Genomic DNA, 20,366 nt, shown 5'->3' with positions numbered 1-20,366 from the left:
TTATTAAAAATGAGGTTAAAATTGGACTTTGGGAGAAATTTGCTTTCTATCAGATCTGCCAAGCAATTTTGTTGAGAATGTTGCTCTGCAACCAGTCGTATTGGAGTCACTGTTGCAGGAGGATGTGAGACAGGGAGCAGGAAACAGGGTATTGCAGCACCTGAAACAGTCTATCCTGAAAGAACAGCGATAGGGAATGCTAACCCCAAAACTTTGTGGTTGCAGTAAACTAGGTCCTAGGGGATTCATTAGGAATGTTTTCCTTAGCCTGCAAATGTCTTTGAGCACAGTGAAAACAGAACTGCTTTTTCAGTTCCTGGCAGTGTTGCACTGGGATGTGGCAGGTGAACTGCTATCCAAAGGGTAGACTGTGTCCGAGACCGTTAATTCATTAAGGAGAAACCTTGGAAAAAGAGATGACCCTGAAGCGGCATTCCCATTACAGAGCAGTGCGTTAAAGAGGAAAATAGTTGAGTGGCTTCAGATGACACCTTTTGTTTTAATTTTTTTTTTTTTTTCCTCCTGGTTGTATATTTATTCTGTAAGTCTAAAGGTAAGGGCTACCTACAGCTGAGGTGTTCTTTGACCGCTGTTAGCACGAGGTTTGGGGTTGTACATACTAGGGAGAGGGCAGCGTGCTTGTGCTTGGAGTAGCAGGGGAAGAGGGTTGTGTGAAACTCCGCCACCGTGCAGGCAGAGGTCTGTCCATCCCTGAAGGGTGCTGCTGGTGTCCGTGAGGAACTTCCCATTAGGCTGTCTTGGTTCTCCAGTTTATTTTCCAGACATTTGTTGTCTCAGGATAACGTTACATTTGTGTAGCGCTGTAAACAGTTTAGACCTTGTTGTTAATTACCTTCTGAGTACGATTACAAGCGAGCCAGCACCTACTGTGCTTAAACCTGCTTGCAGTGAGGTGTTTTTTCTATCTGCTGTGGAGCTAGGTTTTGAGAGAATTTCGTATTTTCAAAACCAGATATGTTCTGAGTAATAAATCACAGAATAAAAATAAACTTCAAGCATAGCTTCTATTACAGTGTTTGCAGGGTCTGATCCCAATGGTTTTTGTTTTCCTGTTGGCTCACGCAGCTTCTAAACCCGTCAGAGCCCACGTGTACAGTTAAAGCATCGTGTCCCTTAACCTGCGGCGTCCTAGTTCCTCCCAAAGTGGAGGCAACGGTTCTGTCTTGCCTGTAATTCTGACGTGGACGCTGGAAGCACCAATTTCCAGTTCCATTTTATGGGTTTTTATCTTGTTTCCACATAGGTCTCCACTGAACTTCTGGTTACTGCTGTCTTCTGACTAGTTTCACCCTGTGCTCATGGTGTAACCCAGTGGCGTGAGGTGTTTCCTGCCTTGCTTGTTGCTTGTATCACAACACAGATTTTGTGTGTGTTTTTTATTTCTGCGTATGTACCTAATTGAGAGCCCATTTACTGCAGAGGAAGACTGAGACCTTCAGAACATACCTCAAACAGAATTAAAATTCCTGGGTTGTTCCCCCCGCCCTTCTCCTGAATCGCAATATAGCAGATTTGATTTCTGATCATAGTTAAAAAAAAAAACAGAGGGAAAATTTAGCTTGAAGTGAGAGGTTTCCTGAGGCAGCATTCCCGTGAGGGCTAGTCATATTTTATCCGTTGTTTCCTTTAAAGTTGTGCATAATTATTGTGAAAGATTTGTAAACTGCCAGCTCAACCTCTCGACTGAAGTCTTCTGTTTAGTGCATGCATCTGTGATCTCGCCTCTGCCTCGAGGCTTGTCCCATCTTGATGCTTCATTTCTGTCGTAACAGTGTGATTGTCAGGGTAGTCCTGGCACGGGGAGAAGGCTGGATGATGACCTGAAATTTGTACTGCTTTAGTCGATAAACTCTTTTCAGCAGCTTTAGTGTCTTTTCCTGACAGGTGTTATGGACTCTCTGAACTTAGCTGACAAATAATGGATTCGAATTCTTTTCAAAGAGAGCTGTTGGTGTTGGTGAGTAGCTCAGAGCTCGAGAAATGCTTTGTTTCGTTTATCTTCTCCCCTTTCTCTCTGCAGGAAGTCTGTGAAGTCCCGAAGCCGAAGTCCTGGGTATTCAAGACACTCATCATCTCACAGTAAAAAGCAGAGGTCTGGGTCACGCAGTCGCCATTCCAGTATATCACCGACAAGGCTCCCGCTGAACTCCAGTCTCGGGGCAGAACTCAGCAGGAAGAAAAAGGAGCGAGCGGCGGCAGCAGCAGCTGCAGCCAAGGTGGATGGCAAGGAGGCGAAGGGCTCACCTGTTTTCCTGTCTAGAAAGGAGAACAGCTTAGCTGAACTGAAGGAGCCCGGAACAGAATCTAAAAAGGTCGTCAAAACTGCTAAGTCTGAAAAATCATCTTCAGATACGGAATTAGTTAATTTACTGTATACGAATGCAGAGACTAAAGCCCCTGCAGAGACAACAAAAATCAAGGCAGAGGAGAACTCTGAGAGGAAACACCCTGTTCCAGTTAGAGAGTCAAAACAGACGGGAACAAAAGACTTGAAGCCTGTAGCAGTGGTAGAGGACCTCCTATCTCCGAAAGAGACAGACACAGCAGAGAAGGAGATTCCACCCCCACTACCCTCAATAAAATCACCTCCACCACCTCTGCCGACAACCACGCCACCGCCTCCAGCTCCGCCGTTGCCACCTTTGCCTCCATCACCTGCTGTTCCACCTTTGCCACCATCCCAACCGACTCCCGTTCAGGTCCCTACTTCAGCCCCAACGTCTTTGCCATCTTCTTCCCACCCAAGGACGTCTACTTTATCCTCTCAGGTGAACTCTCAGTCCTCTGTCCAAGTCGCTACAAAAACACAAGTGTCTGTGACGGCTGCTATCCCACACCTGAAAACTTCAACATTGCCTCCGCTTCCGCTCCCCCCTATTTTAGTTGGGGAAGATGACTTGGATAGGTAAGGTCACACAAGAGCATCCTGTTTGCATTTCAAAGCCAAACATTGAAATAAACAGATTCTTTTGGTTAGTTTGACAGTTACTAGCCTATCCTGCAGAGTACGGTGAAGACTATGCTGCTGGTATAAGTGCCTTATTGCACAGCCATTTGTGGTTTTGCCCTTGTCAGGTGTACATGGAGACTTTTATGATCCTGTGTAGGTAGTTACATCTTATCTCAGTGAGAAAGAGAGCTGCGGCTGCTGTTCTAATGTTGATTAGTGAAGGTTTCACATCACTCTTTGTTCATATTTATTATGGTAATGAAACATGGATCGGGATTTATGCACCCTTTTGCATTGCAGCCATTTGCATAGGCCTATTTTGAATTTTTTTTCTTTTTTTTCATTCCTCCAAAACCTTTACTTAAGTAACAGGGAAGAGCTTAACAATTCTGATACAAGAACACAAAGCAGAGCTATTTGTGTTCCAAAGCCATAGAACATGCAGGCAGTGCCCGCATGTAAAAAATGGTGTTGGATTAACTTAAGTAATTGTTAAGTAATACAATTCGTATTACTTAAGAAGTAGGTAATGCTTGTTTGAAAGAGTTTAAACATGAAAGAGTGAAACTGCACCTACTTCAACTTTGTTTTTTAGTATTTCTAATCAAAGCATGTGACCTTAATTCTGTCCTGTAGTTGTAGCTCTCGCTGCTCTGGGTCTTGGCCAATGGTGGTCTTGGCTTCTGATATGAACTGGTCTGAAAAACCTTCCTGCGAGGGTTTTCTTTTTTGGGGGAGGAAGAGAACAGAATATCCAGAATGGAGATGGAGAAGAAGAAAACCAAATCTGCCCCCTCGCCACCCCACCCACTCCCCCTTTTTTTTTAGCTGTTAGTATGTTGTAGCACTGTTAATGTCAGGTCATCACTGATACATCTTTTTTTTTATACTTGATCTGCTTAGCCTGTAGTTCCCCAACAACTTCTGTATCTTACCTAGTACATCTCTAGCGATGGTTGGAATCTCATTGGTTAGTAAAGCGTGGGTTTTATTGAATAGTATGTTACACGATAGTTATGACGATATAACGACCCTGTGGTTGAAGTGAGCACAGTATGTTACGTGTTCTGATTTAATTGATTTTCATGGTTTGTCCTGGTGTCGATGTAAATTAGGGTTATGTTGTCACTGTGATCAACATAAAAGTTAGGCTTGTGCATGTTTGTTGCCCTTCCTAAGCTGCGTAATGTTGTTCAGCAAACACCTGTTTAGTTTAAATGTATCTGTGATGAGCGGTAGCTTTAGCAGGCTCCAGGTTTTTCCCAGCTCAGATGCCAGTCTAAGCAAGATTTTGCTGCTGTATTGCTTTATTTCCAAACACAGAAACTATCTTGCAAATCCTGTGTTTTATTTCTCTGGCCACTCACACCTAGAGCTCTTTTCTACCACCCAGGTGTGGCTTAGTTTTGTAAAAGTGTTTTCTCTCTGCCATCACTATGAACTTAGGAGCATGGGCGATAACGCAGCTGGTTGCTAAGCTTAGTGAATGGGTTTATAGTGACTTTTTCCCAATAAAAGAATGGGAAATCCCACTTCATTTTGCTGGGTCTAGTGGCAGTTGCATATGGCACTGACTTGAGTGCTGAAGCTCACTCTTAATCAACTGCCTTTGTGTTCATGATCAACATCTTTCTAGGTAGATTTCTGTTTTCATGGGCTGAGACTGGGAGAAAGTTCCAGCTCTGAGACCATGGTAGGCACAGGATTTGGAGATGTGCTTTGAAGTGTCCAAGTACAAAACATGCCTCATTCAATTAGAGACTCTTTAACCTTTCTTGATGCTTCTGAACCCTCAAGATTTATCATCTGTCTATAATGCTTTCAGACTTCACAGCAGTCGAGGTGCACCGTGGGTCGCTTCACCTAGCAGGAGGTGTAGCAGTGAGGAGAGGAAAAAAGCTGTTTAGAAGCAAGTGATACAAACTTTTTTACGTGTTTGTTACACTCAGAAGTCACATAGATTGCTTAGGACCCTGGGAACACGTGGTTGCCTGTACACAGCACTAACCTAGTGAAAAATGCAGATCTGGCTGATGGCATTTCTGCGATTTCAGGGGAGGGGGAGAAGGGAGGTAGCTCCTAGGAGCCTTTGTTCGGCATTTGGCGTTCGCACTTTGTCGTTTTTCTGCTTGGGTGACTCCGAAAGGTCTGTTTGGCTTTCTCACTTTGAAAGAAAGGCCTGGTGAAATGTCCAGACCTTCTGGAGGTAATTGAAGTTACAATAACCTTCTAGTAGCACTATTACTGACATGCAAATAAATACATAAGTGGCCATACTAAGCACAGATAACTGTGTTGGCAAGAAAATGGTTAACTGTTTGGTACAAGGGAGAAGGGATTTGGTGAAAGGCTGGGCATCTTCAGGTTAAACCTGCAAACCCACCTTTGCCCTTCCCAAGAAAGCCTTGCAAATAAGGGTTTTTTTTATATGTGTCTGGAAGAAGGCTGAATCATTTTGTCAGGGTCACTCGAGCCCAAGCTTAGTGTATATATGAAATATTTAAAATACTGTCAGGAACAAATGAATTGCCAAATAGAAGTGGATGAAACAGTCACAGAAACTGCTTTTTTGCTTTTTTTTTTTTTTTATTGCTGTGAATGTTGAATCTGTAAGAGCTGGACACTAGATCAATGCTTCAAACACACGTGAAAGCTGTAAAGAAAGCCAAACCCGGCTGATCCGCTCAGTTGGAGCAAAGTCTCCTGCCTCCCACGTGTGGCTGTAGGTCCTGGCTGTCCAGGTCTTGCTTGGAGGAACCTCTTCGGAGCTTTAGCACGGATTCTGCCTTGGTGAAGTGACCCAGCTGGGCATTGCTCTGCACATTAAGAATCAGCAATTAATGGGGAGTGAGCTTCAGCCCGTACAGCTCTCTCCCTTCTGGTATTTCTAGGATATGTACTGCTGGTGATAGCACCTGTCAGCAAGCGCTTTCCTCCAGAGCTCTAGGCAGCTGTGACGTGCAATTAGTTCCGTGGCTGCTTAGCAGTGGAATAAGATTGTTTTCCCCCATCTTTTACAGATGTCAGAGCTCACTGCCAGCATAGTCTCCTTTTTTTTGTCTCGCTTGTTTCTTACCTACATTTCACAAGAGATCGTTGTGCAGATTAGGCGGTGTCTAATAAAAAAAATTGGGAAAATGACCTACTTCCATCAGTTCATTTATATGGAGCTCTCTGTGCTAAGCGTCAGACCTGGTGATGCTGACAAACAGCAAACCTCCTGCTGGCTGCCCTAAAAACAGACCTGGGAACGTTGTTCGCATCTCTTAATCTTTTTCTTTTCCTGGTGACATGGAGATTTGCGTGGAGAAGAATTCCTGGCTATTCAGACCTAGGAATTCTCCCTACTGCATATATAAGAGAAGTCAGTCTCTGTTTATGAGACTCTTGCCAGTTTAGACCAAGCTTCTGATGCCATTGGTGATTTGATTTTCAAAACAAAAGTCAACTTTTGGATTCTCAGGAATATCTACAAGTCAGAGCTATGTTTCAGTCCTTGCTAAGTAGCTAAAAGTTACTTACGTAAAGAGATTTAGTTCTGCGTTCATATTTATAGTGGTCCTTAAGTCATGCGTTTAGTTTCATTATGATAAATGGACTAAATAGAGGAAGTAAGGGTCGGAAAGTAGGTGCTGGCTGACAACCTGAACTGTCTTACAGGAAACTCAGAATATAACTACTTATTTGTGCAAATTGAGCAAGTTCTAGTTGCAGAGTTATGTGTTCATTTGAAGCCAGTGCATTCAAGCCGAACACTTTTCTCTCCTGGTGTATTATCATTGTAAAACTTAAGGCTGTTTTGTTTTATACTTGGTTAATTTTGGCAGTTAAACTTGGGCTCTTAACTTGGGGTTCTCAGATAGAGAGCTGTTGTCCTACAGTAGGCTTTTTTTGTTTGCTAATTGGCTGTTAAGTCTGACTTTTGTATTGTATTAACTTTTCGGAGTTTAGTCCAAAAGAGATTCTTCCTCCAAAACCTGTGAAGAAAGATAGAGAGCAGAGACCACGACACTTACTCACGGACCTCCCGCTCCCTCCAGAGCTCCCTGGAGGGGATCCATCTCCTCCTGACTCCCCGGAACCAAAGGCAGCCACACCACCTCAGCAACCGTTCAAAAAGAGACCAAAGTAAGGCTGGTTTTCTTCTTTTTTTTTTTTTTTTTTTTTTTTTCCCAGCTTTTGTAAGTTGTGAGGTTTTCTGTTTCTTCACACAGATGTCAGTCGAGGTTTCCAAAGCTTTAGCTTTCAGTGTGTCCTGCTGCGCTCCTAGACGAGCTGACTGCACGCCCTACGCTCTGCGTGGAGATGGAGCTGCTGAAAGTGCAGCAGATTTTGAAATTGAATCTGGCAGCTGCTTTGCCAGCTCTCAGCAGCCTCCCCACCATTTATTGGATGAGGAGAACACTTAATGTGAACTTACTTATAAATCTTTAGCCAGATTTAGTTCAGTCGTTTCAAAATTCTTTTGTCCTCAGACTTGTTTGAGTGCTGTCTTTATTGCGGGAAGTGAAACGTGGAGAAAAGAAATTTGTATTTATGAATTTTTTGAGGGTGTGTTGTTTGCTTTGTATTTCTGAATTTTTTGATGGTGTGTTGTTTGCTGTGGGTTGTTTCGTGTCGGGACCACTCACAGCTGAAGGCCACTTCCCCCGTCTATTTGAGAATTAACAGTACAGCAGTTTGGGAAGAAGAAGAGGCTGTGGAAATTGTGCACCCAATGGAGACAATGGTTCAGGCTCTGTACTGAAGCTGTGATGGATTCTGTTGTCTTCCCCTCTGACCATTTAAATGGTAAAATTGCTGGAGCGTGTCGTACTCGATCGCCAGCCACATCTACCCTTGAAAACTCTCTCGTCTTTTGATTTAGCTGTGCCTGCAGGCCAAAGAAACCCTCTGATGAGAATCCCTGTGTAAAGCTCTTGGTGCTGCTAGAAGTTGGTCCTTTCAAATAGGATGCACACACCTTTTCTGCATGCGTGATTGAAGTATTGCTCATGTTGCAAGGCATGCAGAACTTCCCCTGATAACAAAATTTATGCGATTGTCAAGGGAGCAAGTTCCCTTGGCATTTTGTACACGGAGTGCTAGCTATACTTTCTTTCAAATAAAAATCAAATGTCCAGTTTCCTGCAAAAGATTCCAAACATTGATTTTTGTCCTACTAGCAAAATTCCTTGGTATGTTTTAGATAAAGATATACTGGTTTGGTTCTCTTTCAGGCTACTCTCAAAGTACGTAATGAGATCTTTATAGAAATCTGTGTAGCTAACTGCGTACCCCAGGTAGGCTACAGCAAAATGCTTCTGCCACCTCCAAGTGTGTGGAAATGAGGTGGTGTAATATCAATTCTGCTTGTCTTCCCCCCTCTTTGCACTCCTTATTTCCCCAGGAGGAAGAACGTCTTGCTCGTTAGCTGTCTGCAGCTGATAAATGCATAACTGAAGGGAAAAGATCTGATAGAGCGCTCTGGCTTTAGTATCCGAATGAAATAGAAGGATAATATTCCTCTGGCAGTGCCTGTTATCTGGAGCAGTTGAGATTCCATAGCATGATTCATTAAACTACTGAACACTCAGTTGCTTAGGAGCGTTAAGGCAGGGTGCCTGAGCTTTGCTTTTCGGGGTTTGTTTTTTTTTTAGGATACAGCTTAAAACAGTCGAATGGGCACTCGTTTGAGGGATGGGGGGGTGAGGTGGAGCACCTGGGTGTCTCACAGTCCCGTTCCCTCTTCCAGAATCTGTTGTCCTCGGTATGGGGAAAGGAGACAGACGGAAAGCGACTGGGGGAAGCGTTGCGTGGACAAGTTTGATATCATTGGAATTATCGGAGAAGGGACGTACGGGCAGGTGTACAAAGCCAAGGACAAGGATACAGGTAAGGAAGCCCAAGTGGCTTCAGGTTGACTCCGCTTCTTGAAGGCCTTGTTACCGTGGGTGTGCTGCTTGAAAACCCGTTCCGGTGTTAGTGGTATTGCCAGTTAATGACGGATACCTGTAGAACTAGAAATGGCTCCAGCCCTGGAAAGAAAGCATTTGGATCAGGTGTTTTCAAAAGGGCCAAAAGAACAGAAGCTCTGAAATCCTAACGGAGGTAGTGCTGAGCTGCCCTCTCTGCTTGTGAAATCGCGTGTCCTGCGCATACGATTTGACACGGGGTGAAATGGTCATGGCAGGTATAGCTGTGGCAGGCATAGATGCCAGCCGAGCACCTGCTTTTTAAACGTGCCTTTGTCAGACTTTATTGTAGCAGAGCTCGTGAAAGAGACTGGAGCGGTTTCCAGGGTCAATTTATGTTCGCTTGAGTGACTTTCTACTGAAGCAGATTAGGAGGAGCACTGGTGTCATCTGTCTCGAGTTGTTGGTGTGATAACTTCTGACAAAAAATGAGTAGGATGGTAACTAAAGCTGTCTCCGCTGTTCCATGGTGGACGTTGACTACGCTCGTGGCTACTCTCAGCTTCCCCCTGGAAACCCGCAGAGCTGTTAGCAGCGATGTGTGCGGAGGCTTTTGACACTGGCTTGTTCTGGCAGGTGAATTGGTGGCTCTCAAGAAGGTGCGACTGGACAATGAAAAGGAAGGTTTCCCCATCACGGCCATCCGCGAGATCAAAATCCTTCGGCAGCTGATCCACCGCAGTGTTGTAAACATGAAGGAAATTGTCACGGACAAACAAGATGCACTGGATTTCAAGAAGGACAAAGGTAACTACTTGCTGCGGGGTGTGGTTTTGATTAACCAAAGAGGTGATGCAATTCCGTTTGTTATTTCTTAGTGTAAAATTGAAAATCTAAACTCTGTAGACTATCTTTTTTTTGCATTCCTCCTTGATGCATGGTTCCAGCAAGTTTGGCCTTACATCAAAGGATAGATTCCAGTTAAAATGAGTTGTCACACTGCAGAGCAGAGTTAGACACAGGCTTAAAAGGATGCATTGCATTCCTGTAGAGTTGTAAAAGAGCAGTCTTTTTTAAAAAAGATATTAAAAAAAGCTTTTATGGGGTCACCTTTAATGCTGATTAGCGACAACAGACTTAGTAATAGTGTGAAAAGTTTTCTGTCCTCTCTCACTGTGGAGGCAGGGTGTTCTCACATCCCACTAGCTTTTGTTTGGGGCTTTGCCTTCCATGAGTACGAAGGGAACAGCACAACCATCGGTTCAGGCTATGCATAGCTGTAGTCTTTTCAATAAACTAGCTTGAAAGGAAAAACAGAACAGGTAAACACGACCAGGATTTCAAAGGAATTTATTTGAGGGGCATATTTTAATTTCAGATGTCAGCTTGATGTGTTAGAGAGGCTAATAAGTAGTTTTGGGTTCTTTTCCCTTGCGGGAGGAGGGAACTAAAATCTTCTAGGATGCCCAGTAAGTCCTAAATATCACAAGCCTGTGTTAAATAAAACACCAGCCAAACACACTCAAGAGTACAAAAAAAGCGTATTTCAGCAATTGAATCTTTCATTACTCCTTTGTCTTTCTTCTCTTGTCTTCAATTGTTTCTTTATTATATCAGGTGCCTTTTACCTTGTGTTTGAGTACATGGACCATGACCTAATGGGGCTGCTAGAATCTGGCTTGGTACATTTCTCAGAGGACCATATCAAGTCTTTCATGAAACAGTTAATGGAGGGGCTGGATTATTGTCACAAAAAGAATTTCCTTCATCGAGATATCAAGTGCTCCAACATCTTATTGAACAACAGGTAACCTGGGAGTAGATATGCTTCTGTCCAGGCTCTTCCCTGCGCTCCCCCTGGGTTCAGCTGCAAGCGCACGGTGGTTACCTTCACCTTGAGTGTGCTTAGGAACAGGAGGTGTTGATCCGCTGCAGGAATACGAACCTGCAGGCTTCCACCAGTGGTGTAACGAATGGTTATAATTAAGCAGTGGCTTTCCTGGGTGCTGCTGCTGGCTGTGAGCGCAGCTCTTGCTGCAAGGGTTGAACTGCCCTAACAACCTTCTACTTAACTTGCAGTTGGTAGCAGCCTCCCCACGTGAGGCTCTCTGCTCGCTGTTCTGCAGCTCCTTACAGTTCACTTTCTTTCATGTTGACTTGAAGTAAATGGTTCTCTGTGTACACTTGGTCTCCGTGGTATTTTGGCAAAAATACTGTTTATTGGAAGTGCCTGTATGCAGAGAAACCATTGAGGGTTAAGGTAGGAAGCAGCAGTTCTCCATGAATGCTCTTCCTTCTCTAGATAGCAGTGTTTGGCAGTAACATAGTTCTTCACAGAATACATAACGATTATTCCTTTGCTGTTAATTCTCAAGTCTTTATCTGGATACCCGCAAGAAAACTTGGAGCCTGTGAGAATGATACTGCGTGTAATTGCATCCACGAGTCTGGATATCCATCTAAAAAATTTCTCTGGGACATTGGGTTTGTGATAGAGTTGAGACTGTTTCTTTGAAGTATTAAAGAGGATCTGGAAAATTAAGACTGGCATATCCAAAAGCAATTACTGCAAACGTTGCTGTTTTAGGGGGGGATTTCCTTACCTTTTACTGCTTTGCAGCACGTGAGCCCAGCTGCGATTCAAACCAGCGACTGTTTTTTGTCTTTCAGTGGGCAAATCAAACTTGCAGATTTTGGACTCGCCCGACTCTACAGCTCAGAGGAGAGGTGAGGTGTAACGGGGTGGAGGAAGGGGGAAACGGCTGACATGGGTGGGATGAGCTCCCTTAGTATCCACATAGTCCCTTCCCTTGGACTCGGGCATTGCCTGAGAAATGATTTCCAGTGCAAGTGGTATAATGCAGCTCCAGCTCTTGGGAAAATACACTCCTAGCTGGTGTTAAGAGTTTTTCGTTAGACAAACCAGCTGATAAGGAACCCAAGTATCATCTCTGCTTGCCATGGGCCTGCCATGGACCATGTTTTGCTCTGAGATCCGCCAGTATGCAGTCATGGCAGCCTGCTGCTGCCTGTTGCAGGTCAGGATTTTTCAGCTTGGGTACCTATAACTTAACCTGTAAAGCTGCTAGCCACAGATTTTATTTAACTCAGGCAGGTGCTGTGGAAGCCTAGGCACTTGAAAGCCCGCTGCTGCTACTTACGTGCCCAACACCGCGATTTGGAAGTAAAAATTAGACTTTGTAAGGGTTTTGTGGCTCTTGTCATCCAGGTTATGTTTGTGTCTTGCATTTCAGCCGTCCATACACAAACAAAGTCATTACGTTATGGTATCGACCTCCAGAATTGCTGCTAGGTGAGGAGCGTTACACACCAGCCATAGATGTGTGGAGCTGTGGGTAAGTGCCTGGTTTGTATCTTTTGTCCTGTTTCGGCTCCAAACATCGGCACACAAAGAAAACAGGTCTAATGGAAGGTGTTCTCTGACTCGTGCCAGTTTCTGAAGCTGTATCTCTTCCAGCTAGGCAGAGTGTTATGGTAGTATAGGAATACTTCCAAAATTCTGTGCTTTGAGAAAATAGGTGTGTGTCACCTAAACTAAAACTATACCATTTAGGCAAAACTCCTCTATTGATGTGAGAGCATAAAAAGTGCCTGTTCTCACTATTTAAAAGCCAAACCAACCTGCCTTTGATCATGATGTGCCACTAAGATCAGAAGGGGTGACAAGCTTACTCTGTGCTGGTCATGGCTTCAGTGGATGGTTTTAATGACCTAATAGAGAGGTTTTCTGTGAGCTCTTCAGATCGCTCTGTTTGTCACCAAATTTTTCAGCTGCATCTAGGAAACACTTCAAAGTAGATGGTTTTGGTTTCTGGTGGTATAGTGAGCCTCCTGAACGGGAGGAGTCTGGGCAGTTCAGCCATAAAGATGGAAAGTTTTCCAAGTGGTTTAGAACCACAGACTCGAGGATTCAGCATTCCGAAGTGGGACTGGATTTCCCAAAGCCTATACTTCCCGTCGTGATATTCGCAGGTGAACTTTCATCAGAGCTTAGTAGGCAAACAATCCAGGTTTCTAAAAGTCAAGCCCTGCTAATGACTTCTGGAAACCCTGGCCGTGAGGTCCAGTGGCTGTTGGGTGCCCTGTGGGGTTAGCCCAGTTCCAGCAGACAGGTGCCTGTGTCAGCCCACGGCTATATTCGGTGCTGATTGTCATTCCTGTCGGAAGATTTAAGGATGGATGTTAATGTCTGAATGAGTCAGAGCTGTCCCCTCCCTCCTTCTCTTCTTTCCCTTCCAGCCGCACAAATGTGTGCATGTACAAGGCTGTATCCCGTGCTTGGCAATGGCAAACACTAAGCTACTTGGCAGCTGAGGATCGTTTGGGCCAGCAGATATTTCTAAAGTTAAAAAGATGAACGGGCTGAATCGGGAGGAAAATGAGATGCCTAGCTGTTTTTTCTTGTCGTGGTACTGACGCGTCCTCCTTTCCCCGCAAAGAGTTAAAGCGTGAAGCCTGTGACACGTTAACCAGTGTACTAGTGAATGTTATTTCCCAGCTGCGTAGAATTGGTGACTCTGTACACATAGGTTAGTTTGTCAGTTCTCAACTACAAGCCCTGATGCAAATCACTCTCCTCAGGCAAACCTGCTTCTGAACAGAAATGCTGCAGTGTTCAAATGATCATCCCAAGGGTCTGCTGTCATGACCTCTTGCTTTTCCTCTTTCCAGCTGTATCCTCGGGGAACTGTTTACAAAGAAGCCTATTTTTCAAGCCAATCTGGAACTGGCTCAGCTTGAATTAATCAGGTAAAGCATTGCACATGCATGCCTATGAGAAGAGGTACTGGAGAAACTGCTCGTGCACACAGTCTCTGTGTTAGAAGAGCCCTCTTTCTCCAACCTGCCTGCAAAATAGGACCAGCAAGTGACTGTAAATGCAAAAATGTGAAGAGTTAGGCGTTTAAATGTTCCTGCCTACCGTCGAGTGTGTGGCTGCTAATGTATGCAGCCTCAGTAAACTTTGCTGTTAGTTGACTGCAAAAATCACGAACCTAAATTACATCTCGTGCTGAAAATTCATTGTGCTGGGTGGTTTATAAACTCCGGGTAAGCATTTTTCCTCTTCCTGATACTGATTTTTTTTTTTTTTTTTTTTTTAACCTGAGGGTTATCTAATTTCCATTAAAGTGTGCCCAGACCTAGGTTATTGGTACAGTAAGTGGCTTAGAAAGGAAACGTTTTCACTGGGGTTGGTGACTCTTCTCCTCCTGGCTGCGTTCCACCTGCTGATCATACTCTGCTTTTCTCATTCTCAGCCGGCTCTGTGGGAGCCCCTGTCCAGCGGTGTGGCCAGATGTCATCAAGTTACCCTACTTCAACACTATGAAACCGAAGAAGCAATACCGAAGGCGCCTGCGTGAGGAGTTCTCCTTGTGAGTTTTGTTAGAAGAGAAGGGCCTGTGGGGGGGGGTACGCTCTTCTGTTACGTTGTGCGACTCATCTGCTATCCTTTGGGCTCTAGTCTATCCAGCAGGATAAAGCAGTTCTTCCCCTTCTTGCCTTCTGCCCTTGGGCAGCCCTCACCCGGGGGGGCTTCTCCCATCGGGGGAAGGCTGGAATGGGGTCGCTGACCCCTTTCTAAGTACGTGATCGGCCCCAGGTGCCTTGTGGGGGAAGGGGTCCCCTGCCTGTGCGTACTTGTGACCCTCCTAGCTAGGGTCTGTGCTGGGAAGCACGCTTGGCAGTGCGGCGTTCTCCCCGTGCTGAGGGCTGTCTGACTTCAGAGACGTGCTCTCTGAGGGGAGACTATAACCGCCTGATAATCCTGTGGGATTTGTACTAGAGTTGCTTCTCGTAAATGGCAACAATTAGACTGAAAATCTTGCATATCTGTTGCCCGTTCTGTTGGTGTCGGAGCTGCTGGGTCACGTAGTAATACATTTTGACTGCGTGGATTTCTCTTAGGCTGGAGGTGTCTCTCCGGGAACGGGTTTCTCCCCCTGTTCAGAACAACCCCTTAACTCAGCCATGTTTCCAACTCTCTGCGCAGCATTCCTTCATCTGCTCTCGACCTGCTGGACCACATGCTGACGCTAGACCCCGGCAAGCGCTGCACAGCAGAACAGGCCCTGCAGAGTGACTTCCTTAAGGATGTTGACCTCAGCAAAATGGCACCTCCAGAGTAAGTTCCAGCTGGCATCCACCACTGCAAGTGGGCTCTTCGCTAATGAGCTTTGGGAAGGAGCCACTGGCTTGGCCTTGGGGGTTTTTTTTTGGTCAGAATTAAGATTTCTGGGTTCTTTTCTCACACCCTGCCCTTGTATTTGGTCATACGGCTGAGCAAATAGCTTTTCCTGTGCTGGTGTTTTCTGCCTGATAACAAGCATTAAAGTGAGCTTTATAAAACCAGCCTGTAAGGTGTTTTAAAACTCAAGGCACACGAGAGTAGCACGTGGCATATCCTTGTCCTCTGTGCCGTGGAGAACTGGCCAGGCCTCATTTATGCTGCTTGTTAATTGACTAGAAGAGTGGCTGTTGAGCAGTGTCACACTGCAGCTCTTCTCTCCCGCTCCAATCAAGTGGATTGCGAAACTCTGCTCTGGCTGCTTTGCGTGCGAGTGTGGCAGTAGCTTTTGAGATTCGAGTTTCCAGCAGTGTTACTGAAGGCAGCTCTGCTTTCTTAGGGCCACCACGCTCTCCAAGCTCAGCAGACTCGAGGCTTGTGTGCATTGTAGCAAACCCAGTCCGTTCAGGGGTCTGATCCCAGTGCAAATTAAATTATTCACATGCAATTATGCTGCCTTTCCCAATCTAGGACTTGCCCCTTCTTGGTTTAACAATATGGTTGCAGTCAGAGAAATATCTGTGCTTCTCTTATTCTAATAACTTCCTGTGGTCTTTGAGGATTAAATTGGTTTTCTTGCCTTGTTTCTTAACTACTGAGTGTTCTTCTCTTCCAGCCTTCCCCACTGGCAGGATTGCCACGAGCTGTGGAGCAAGAAACGTCGACGGCAGCGGCAAAGCGGGATTGCAGTGGAGGAGCCACCGTTATCAAAAGTTTCTCGGAAAGAAACTACCTCTGTTACAAGCACAGACACTGTCAAAAACAACAGCAGTCCTGTGCACCCACAGCCTGCCCAGCTCAAAACAGAGTCTGGCACTGGAGATGCAGTAGGTCAGTGCCCTGCTTGGTCTGTAAAAGGCTCTTCCTGATGTGTTACCTCTCTCTGGTCTGGGTGTGGGGAGGTTTATGTCTATTTTCAAGCCAGTCTGGTTCTTTCACCTCTTATTTTTACAGAAAGGGCACTCTTTCTAGCCTGACTTTATTTTTTTTTTTTTTTTTTCCTTTTTGAGGGATTTTTTTTTTCCCCCCTCTGCTGTGAAAACTATTGGCTGCAGAGCGTTCTGGCTGGTCTTCAGAAGTCACTCGCTGATGAGATGACTGTGAATCTGTTCCATGAGTTATATTATTGGTTCTGAAACATGCTCTTGCAGAGAACGGTGAAAGGAGCCGTTGAGTCGCTTAAGCCAGTGAAGTAACAGAAAATAGACTGAAAGGTACAGCCAGGGCGTGCAGATGAACTGGAGTTTGATCTGGTTGATAAAATTCTGTACAGATCAGGCATGGGATGTAACAGGCTAGAGGCTCATGGGCAAAAGTGTACATTATTGCACTTAGCTTGTTGCAGAAAAGTTCCCTTGGTCATAAAGATTCGTGGGACCAGGACCTGTGCGCTATTTCCAAAACTGTGACCAACCTTCCTGCGTGTAGAAAATAGTTGGAGGGGAGGTATTTTGATTCCTGGGAATGCAGGGATCCACAAAGCTGCCCAGGCCACGCTGATTGTTCTGTAGAGGCCTTATACCAACGCAGATAGGAGCTAAAGCTTCCTTTGTGTCAAATGTTGTACTGACAAGTTACAAGGAAGACGGTTCTTGCTCCAGGGAATGTACAATCTATGTGTTCAGTGAAACATGGCAGATGGAGAAAAGGTGGTGGTTGGCTTAACAAACAGCTGAGAAAAGTGAGTGTCGCGTTCTTAGTTGCCTACCAGCAAGAGGAATTGAAAATTAAGCTTCTAAACCGAAACCTTTTCGCCCTTTTTCCCCAGCTGTTTGACTTGCAAGGTCAGTGGTAGGGTGAAGGGGCACCCTTGTCACTTGTCACTCGGGAGGCTCTGCTCCAGCGTGGTGCCACTCGAGGGCTGTATTTAGATTAACCTGGATACTTGCAGGTCAGCGCAGAGTCCCCGGTGAGGCCCCAGGCCAGCTTTCAGCGAGGAATTGCCTTCTGCTTGACCTAATTTCTTTTGCTGCGTCAGTGGAACACACCCTTCATCCATCCCAAACAGCAGTTTAGCTCCATCCCGGGAAACCTGCTTGCCAGTGGGGGAAACCTGCTTGCCAGTGGGGGAGGGAGAACTTTTGATCTGCAGAGACCTCGGGAGGGGCTGAGCCTGCTGTCAGACCTGCTGCTCTGACGGCTGCTGGAACGGGCTGAGGATTTCTATCTCCATCACCCATCCTCAAGACTCGCTGCCATAACTGGTGGTGTCCTTGGTCTCCCCAGCCTGATTCTTGGGGTGCCCGGGGTTGGCCATCCGAGGAACGGGAGGTTTGGCTCAGTGATTTGAAGAAGCAGCTGTGTGTGTAGTGATGTTGGTGGATTTGAGGGGGCGCGGAGCGGAGCGGTACCCAGCTGTAGCCTTGGGCGAATGCAGTGTGGTGCGCAGTACCACGGGGTGCTGCTGCAGTGCTGTTCAGAGCAGATCGCAGTCTGGAGGGGGCAAGATGCTGGAAACTGGAGAAAACTCTCCCGGAATCTTCCTCCTGGAGCCCCCTTGCCTTCCCCTGGTCCCCAGAGATGTGAAAGAAGAGATGTTCGTTGGGGCGTGCGGTGTCATGATGACGAACCGATGTGACGGAGCTTTGCCTAACCTTCCTGTGACGCTGCTTGTGTTTCCTGCAGGCCTTGGAGACATCACCCAGCAGCTGAACCAGAGCGAACTCGCTGTTTTACTGAACTTGCTGCAGAGCCAGACTGATCTGAGTGTCCCACAGATGGCCCAGCTGTTGAACGTACACTCTAACCCAGAGATGCAGCAGCAGCTGGAGGCTCTCAACCAGTCCATCAACGCTCTGACAGAAGCCACGACTCAGCAGCACGAGTCTCAGGCAGCGGCGGCGGCAGCGGCAGCAGAGGAAGCCATAGAAGAGCCACCCGCGGAGGCCCAGCTACCGGAGGAGCAGGCGACTCCAGAAACAGCCAGTGCTCAGGGAGATATGCAGAACGTGCTGGCCGTTCTGCTGAGTCAGCTGATGAAGAGCCAGGAACCTGTTATCGCGCTGGAGGAGAGCAACGGGGAGAAGAGCAGTGAGCAACGGGGGCCAAGGAAAACCCCGACAATGCATCCGGAGGAAAGTACAGGTAAATAATCACGACCGTGGCTTGTGCATCTTGGATGCCGTGCACTTGTTTGAACAATCGAAATATTCCCTCTGAGGGCCTAGAAGTCCATATCAGGACATCGAATCTCTGCGGATTTTCCCATCTTATTGTTTGTCCCAACTTTCTCTTTCACTGTTCCCTTCCTGCCCTCTTTTAAAAAAAAAAAAAAAATCCAAACCCACAACCCAGCAACAACCAAAAAAAAAAAAAAAAACAAACACCCCAAACCCCAAGCAAATAAAAATAAATGTGCAGAGATGATTTTAAAGAACGTGAGGACTGAAATACTGGAGAGAGTGCTGGAAGGGAGGGGTAGTGGCAGTTGTGTACGTATCAAACTTGTGCATCCAGCTCCGGTGTGCCTGGTTATCCGTAGTTTTACGAGGTCCTGAAATTCAGTGACTTCGGAAGTTGAGCTAATGGCTCGTAGAGCGAGCCAGAGGCATGTTTTTAAAAAAAAAACACAAAAAAACAACAAAAACCCGCTTGTGTCGGTGAACTCTTGGATTTCCTTTCCCAAGGTGAGTGTAAATGTCTCCATGTCTTTTTGTTTCTGTTGATTTCTTGAATTATTAGCAACATCCTGTGACGACCTCACCAAATTCTAGAAGCGCCTCCTGAGTATGTCTCAGACTCTCCAGGGAGCCTCTTTTGGCCCGATACACAACTCCTCCGCAATGTAGCTGAACGTGCTGTGTTCTCGTGCCTTCAACACACCCGCCCACCACGAGCCAGTTGTGATCGTGCTTTTTTTTTTTTTCTCCTTATTTTTTTTCTTTATTTTTGCCCTAGTACTGGAAGATAACTAGGTTATTATAGAGCAGATTCAATTCAATAACATTGTTCTTTGTTTATAATTATTTTCAATGATATGCTGTCCCCAGATCAGCTTGGCTTTAAAATTACCTGAAGATTGTTGTTTTTTTTTTTTTCTGGATTTAAATACAATCTAGTTTTAAAGTGGACTTACTGATACGGGTGGAGGGGTGGTCCTGGAAGACTACTGGTTTTCACAATAAAGTTTGACCTTTTTAATAACCAGTTTTGCAAATGATTTGAGGATCTGATTCCACCAAGACGTTCGTGGCCTCTTACGTCATCGCCAGTAATAACTTTAATTACCGTGTGGCCCAATCCTTTTGCCGATGAAGGAGCTGGAGTCAGTTCAGTTGTGTTGCTCTGCAGGAGTCAGGACTGGGTTTGTGAGCAAAGTCCGGCACCGGGAGCAGCTCGTGTCCTACGGGAAGCTGCGTCCTCCCCTCCGCGGTGTCACTTCTTGCTTTAGCAAGGTGGGGGGCCATCCCCTCCCCCCCCCGCCCCCCAAGCTAACCAGGCTGCTTTGTTCTTCCTGCTGTGGCTCAAAAGCCATAAGGCAAAGTCGTAAGAGCGTGGTGATGGGGGGGGCGGGGGCAAAGGGGGCTTTTGTTCTTGTTTGGAGGGGTCCTTTTTGAAACTGAAAGCCTTGTAGGCACAAGGTCTTGGGCTGGGGGGAGAAGGGAGCGGTGGGGGGGGGGGGGGGGGAGGGGGGCAAAAGGATTTTCTCATGCTCCCCTGTGTTGCCCACAAATACTGGTGGGTTGAGATTGCTTTGGACTTTGTGTGTTGGCAACATACTTTGTAAAAAAAAGAAAAAAGAAAAAAAAAGAAAAAAAAAAAAAAAAAAGGATCAAACCCCAGGCAAAGCGGGGGGCTGGCTCTGGTAAGAAGCGGAGGGGGACACACGACGGGGTGTCCCCAGTCCCTTCAGCCCGTCGTGGGTGCAGGCAGGAGCTGGGACATACGGATTTGGGGTTGGGGGTTGATTTTGTGGGGTTTCGTGTGGTGGTTTTATATTGTTTGGTGGGGTTTGGGGTTTTTTTGGTAAACCAGTACATCAGGGCCATGCTCCATCAGCGTGCAGCTCCCTGGCTGGCAGCGAGCCGGGTACCGGAGCGGCACGGCACGGTGTCCCTCTGCGGTGGGAGATGCCGCGTCTGGGGAACGGTGCCGTCGTGTGGCTCCGCATCTGTGTCGGGTGGCTCCACATCTGTCTCCCGCTCGGCGTTAGCCTTTGATCCCAGAGCAGGAATCCCCTCCACCGGTGCCCATG

At 46.2% G+C, this 20,366-nt stretch overlaps 1 protein-coding gene across 3 annotated transcripts in view; it reads left to right on the top strand.

Annotated features, from left to right (window-relative positions):
- CDK12 (cyclin dependent kinase 12) overlaps positions 1-20,366 on the top strand; it is a 28,266-nt gene that overhangs the window by 5,593 nt on the left and 2,307 nt on the right. For 2 of the 3 annotated variants that reach the window (XM_055697417.1, XM_055697416.1), the window contains exons 2-13: positions 2,042-2,926; positions 6,923-7,099; positions 8,706-8,845; positions 9,502-9,672; positions 10,483-10,672; positions 11,536-11,592; positions 12,120-12,221; positions 13,558-13,635; positions 14,145-14,261; positions 14,879-15,010; positions 15,789-16,003; positions 17,798-18,256. In XM_055697417.1, coding sequence (XP_055553392.1) covers positions 2,042-2,926; positions 6,923-7,099; positions 8,706-8,845; positions 9,502-9,672; positions 10,483-10,672; positions 11,536-11,592; positions 12,120-12,221; positions 13,558-13,635; positions 14,145-14,261; positions 14,879-15,010; positions 15,789-16,003; positions 17,798-18,256 — 2,723 coding nt within the window. Of the gene's footprint in view, positions 1-2,041; positions 2,927-6,922; positions 7,100-8,705; positions 8,846-9,501; positions 9,673-10,482; positions 10,673-11,535; positions 11,593-12,119; positions 12,222-13,557; positions 13,636-14,144; positions 14,262-14,878; positions 15,011-15,788; positions 16,004-17,797; positions 18,257-18,853; positions 19,319-20,366 lie in introns of those variants that run through there. The other variant, XM_055697418.1, reaches the window with a different exon arrangement.

Source organism: Falco cherrug, chromosome 20, assembly GCF_023634085.1.
Source record: "Falco cherrug isolate bFalChe1 chromosome 20, bFalChe1.pri, whole genome shotgun sequence".
In the NCBI taxonomy this organism is placed as follows: Eukaryota; Metazoa; Chordata; class Aves; order Falconiformes; family Falconidae; genus Falco; species Falco cherrug.
This window is presented reverse-complemented; position numbering and strand designations above follow the sequence as displayed.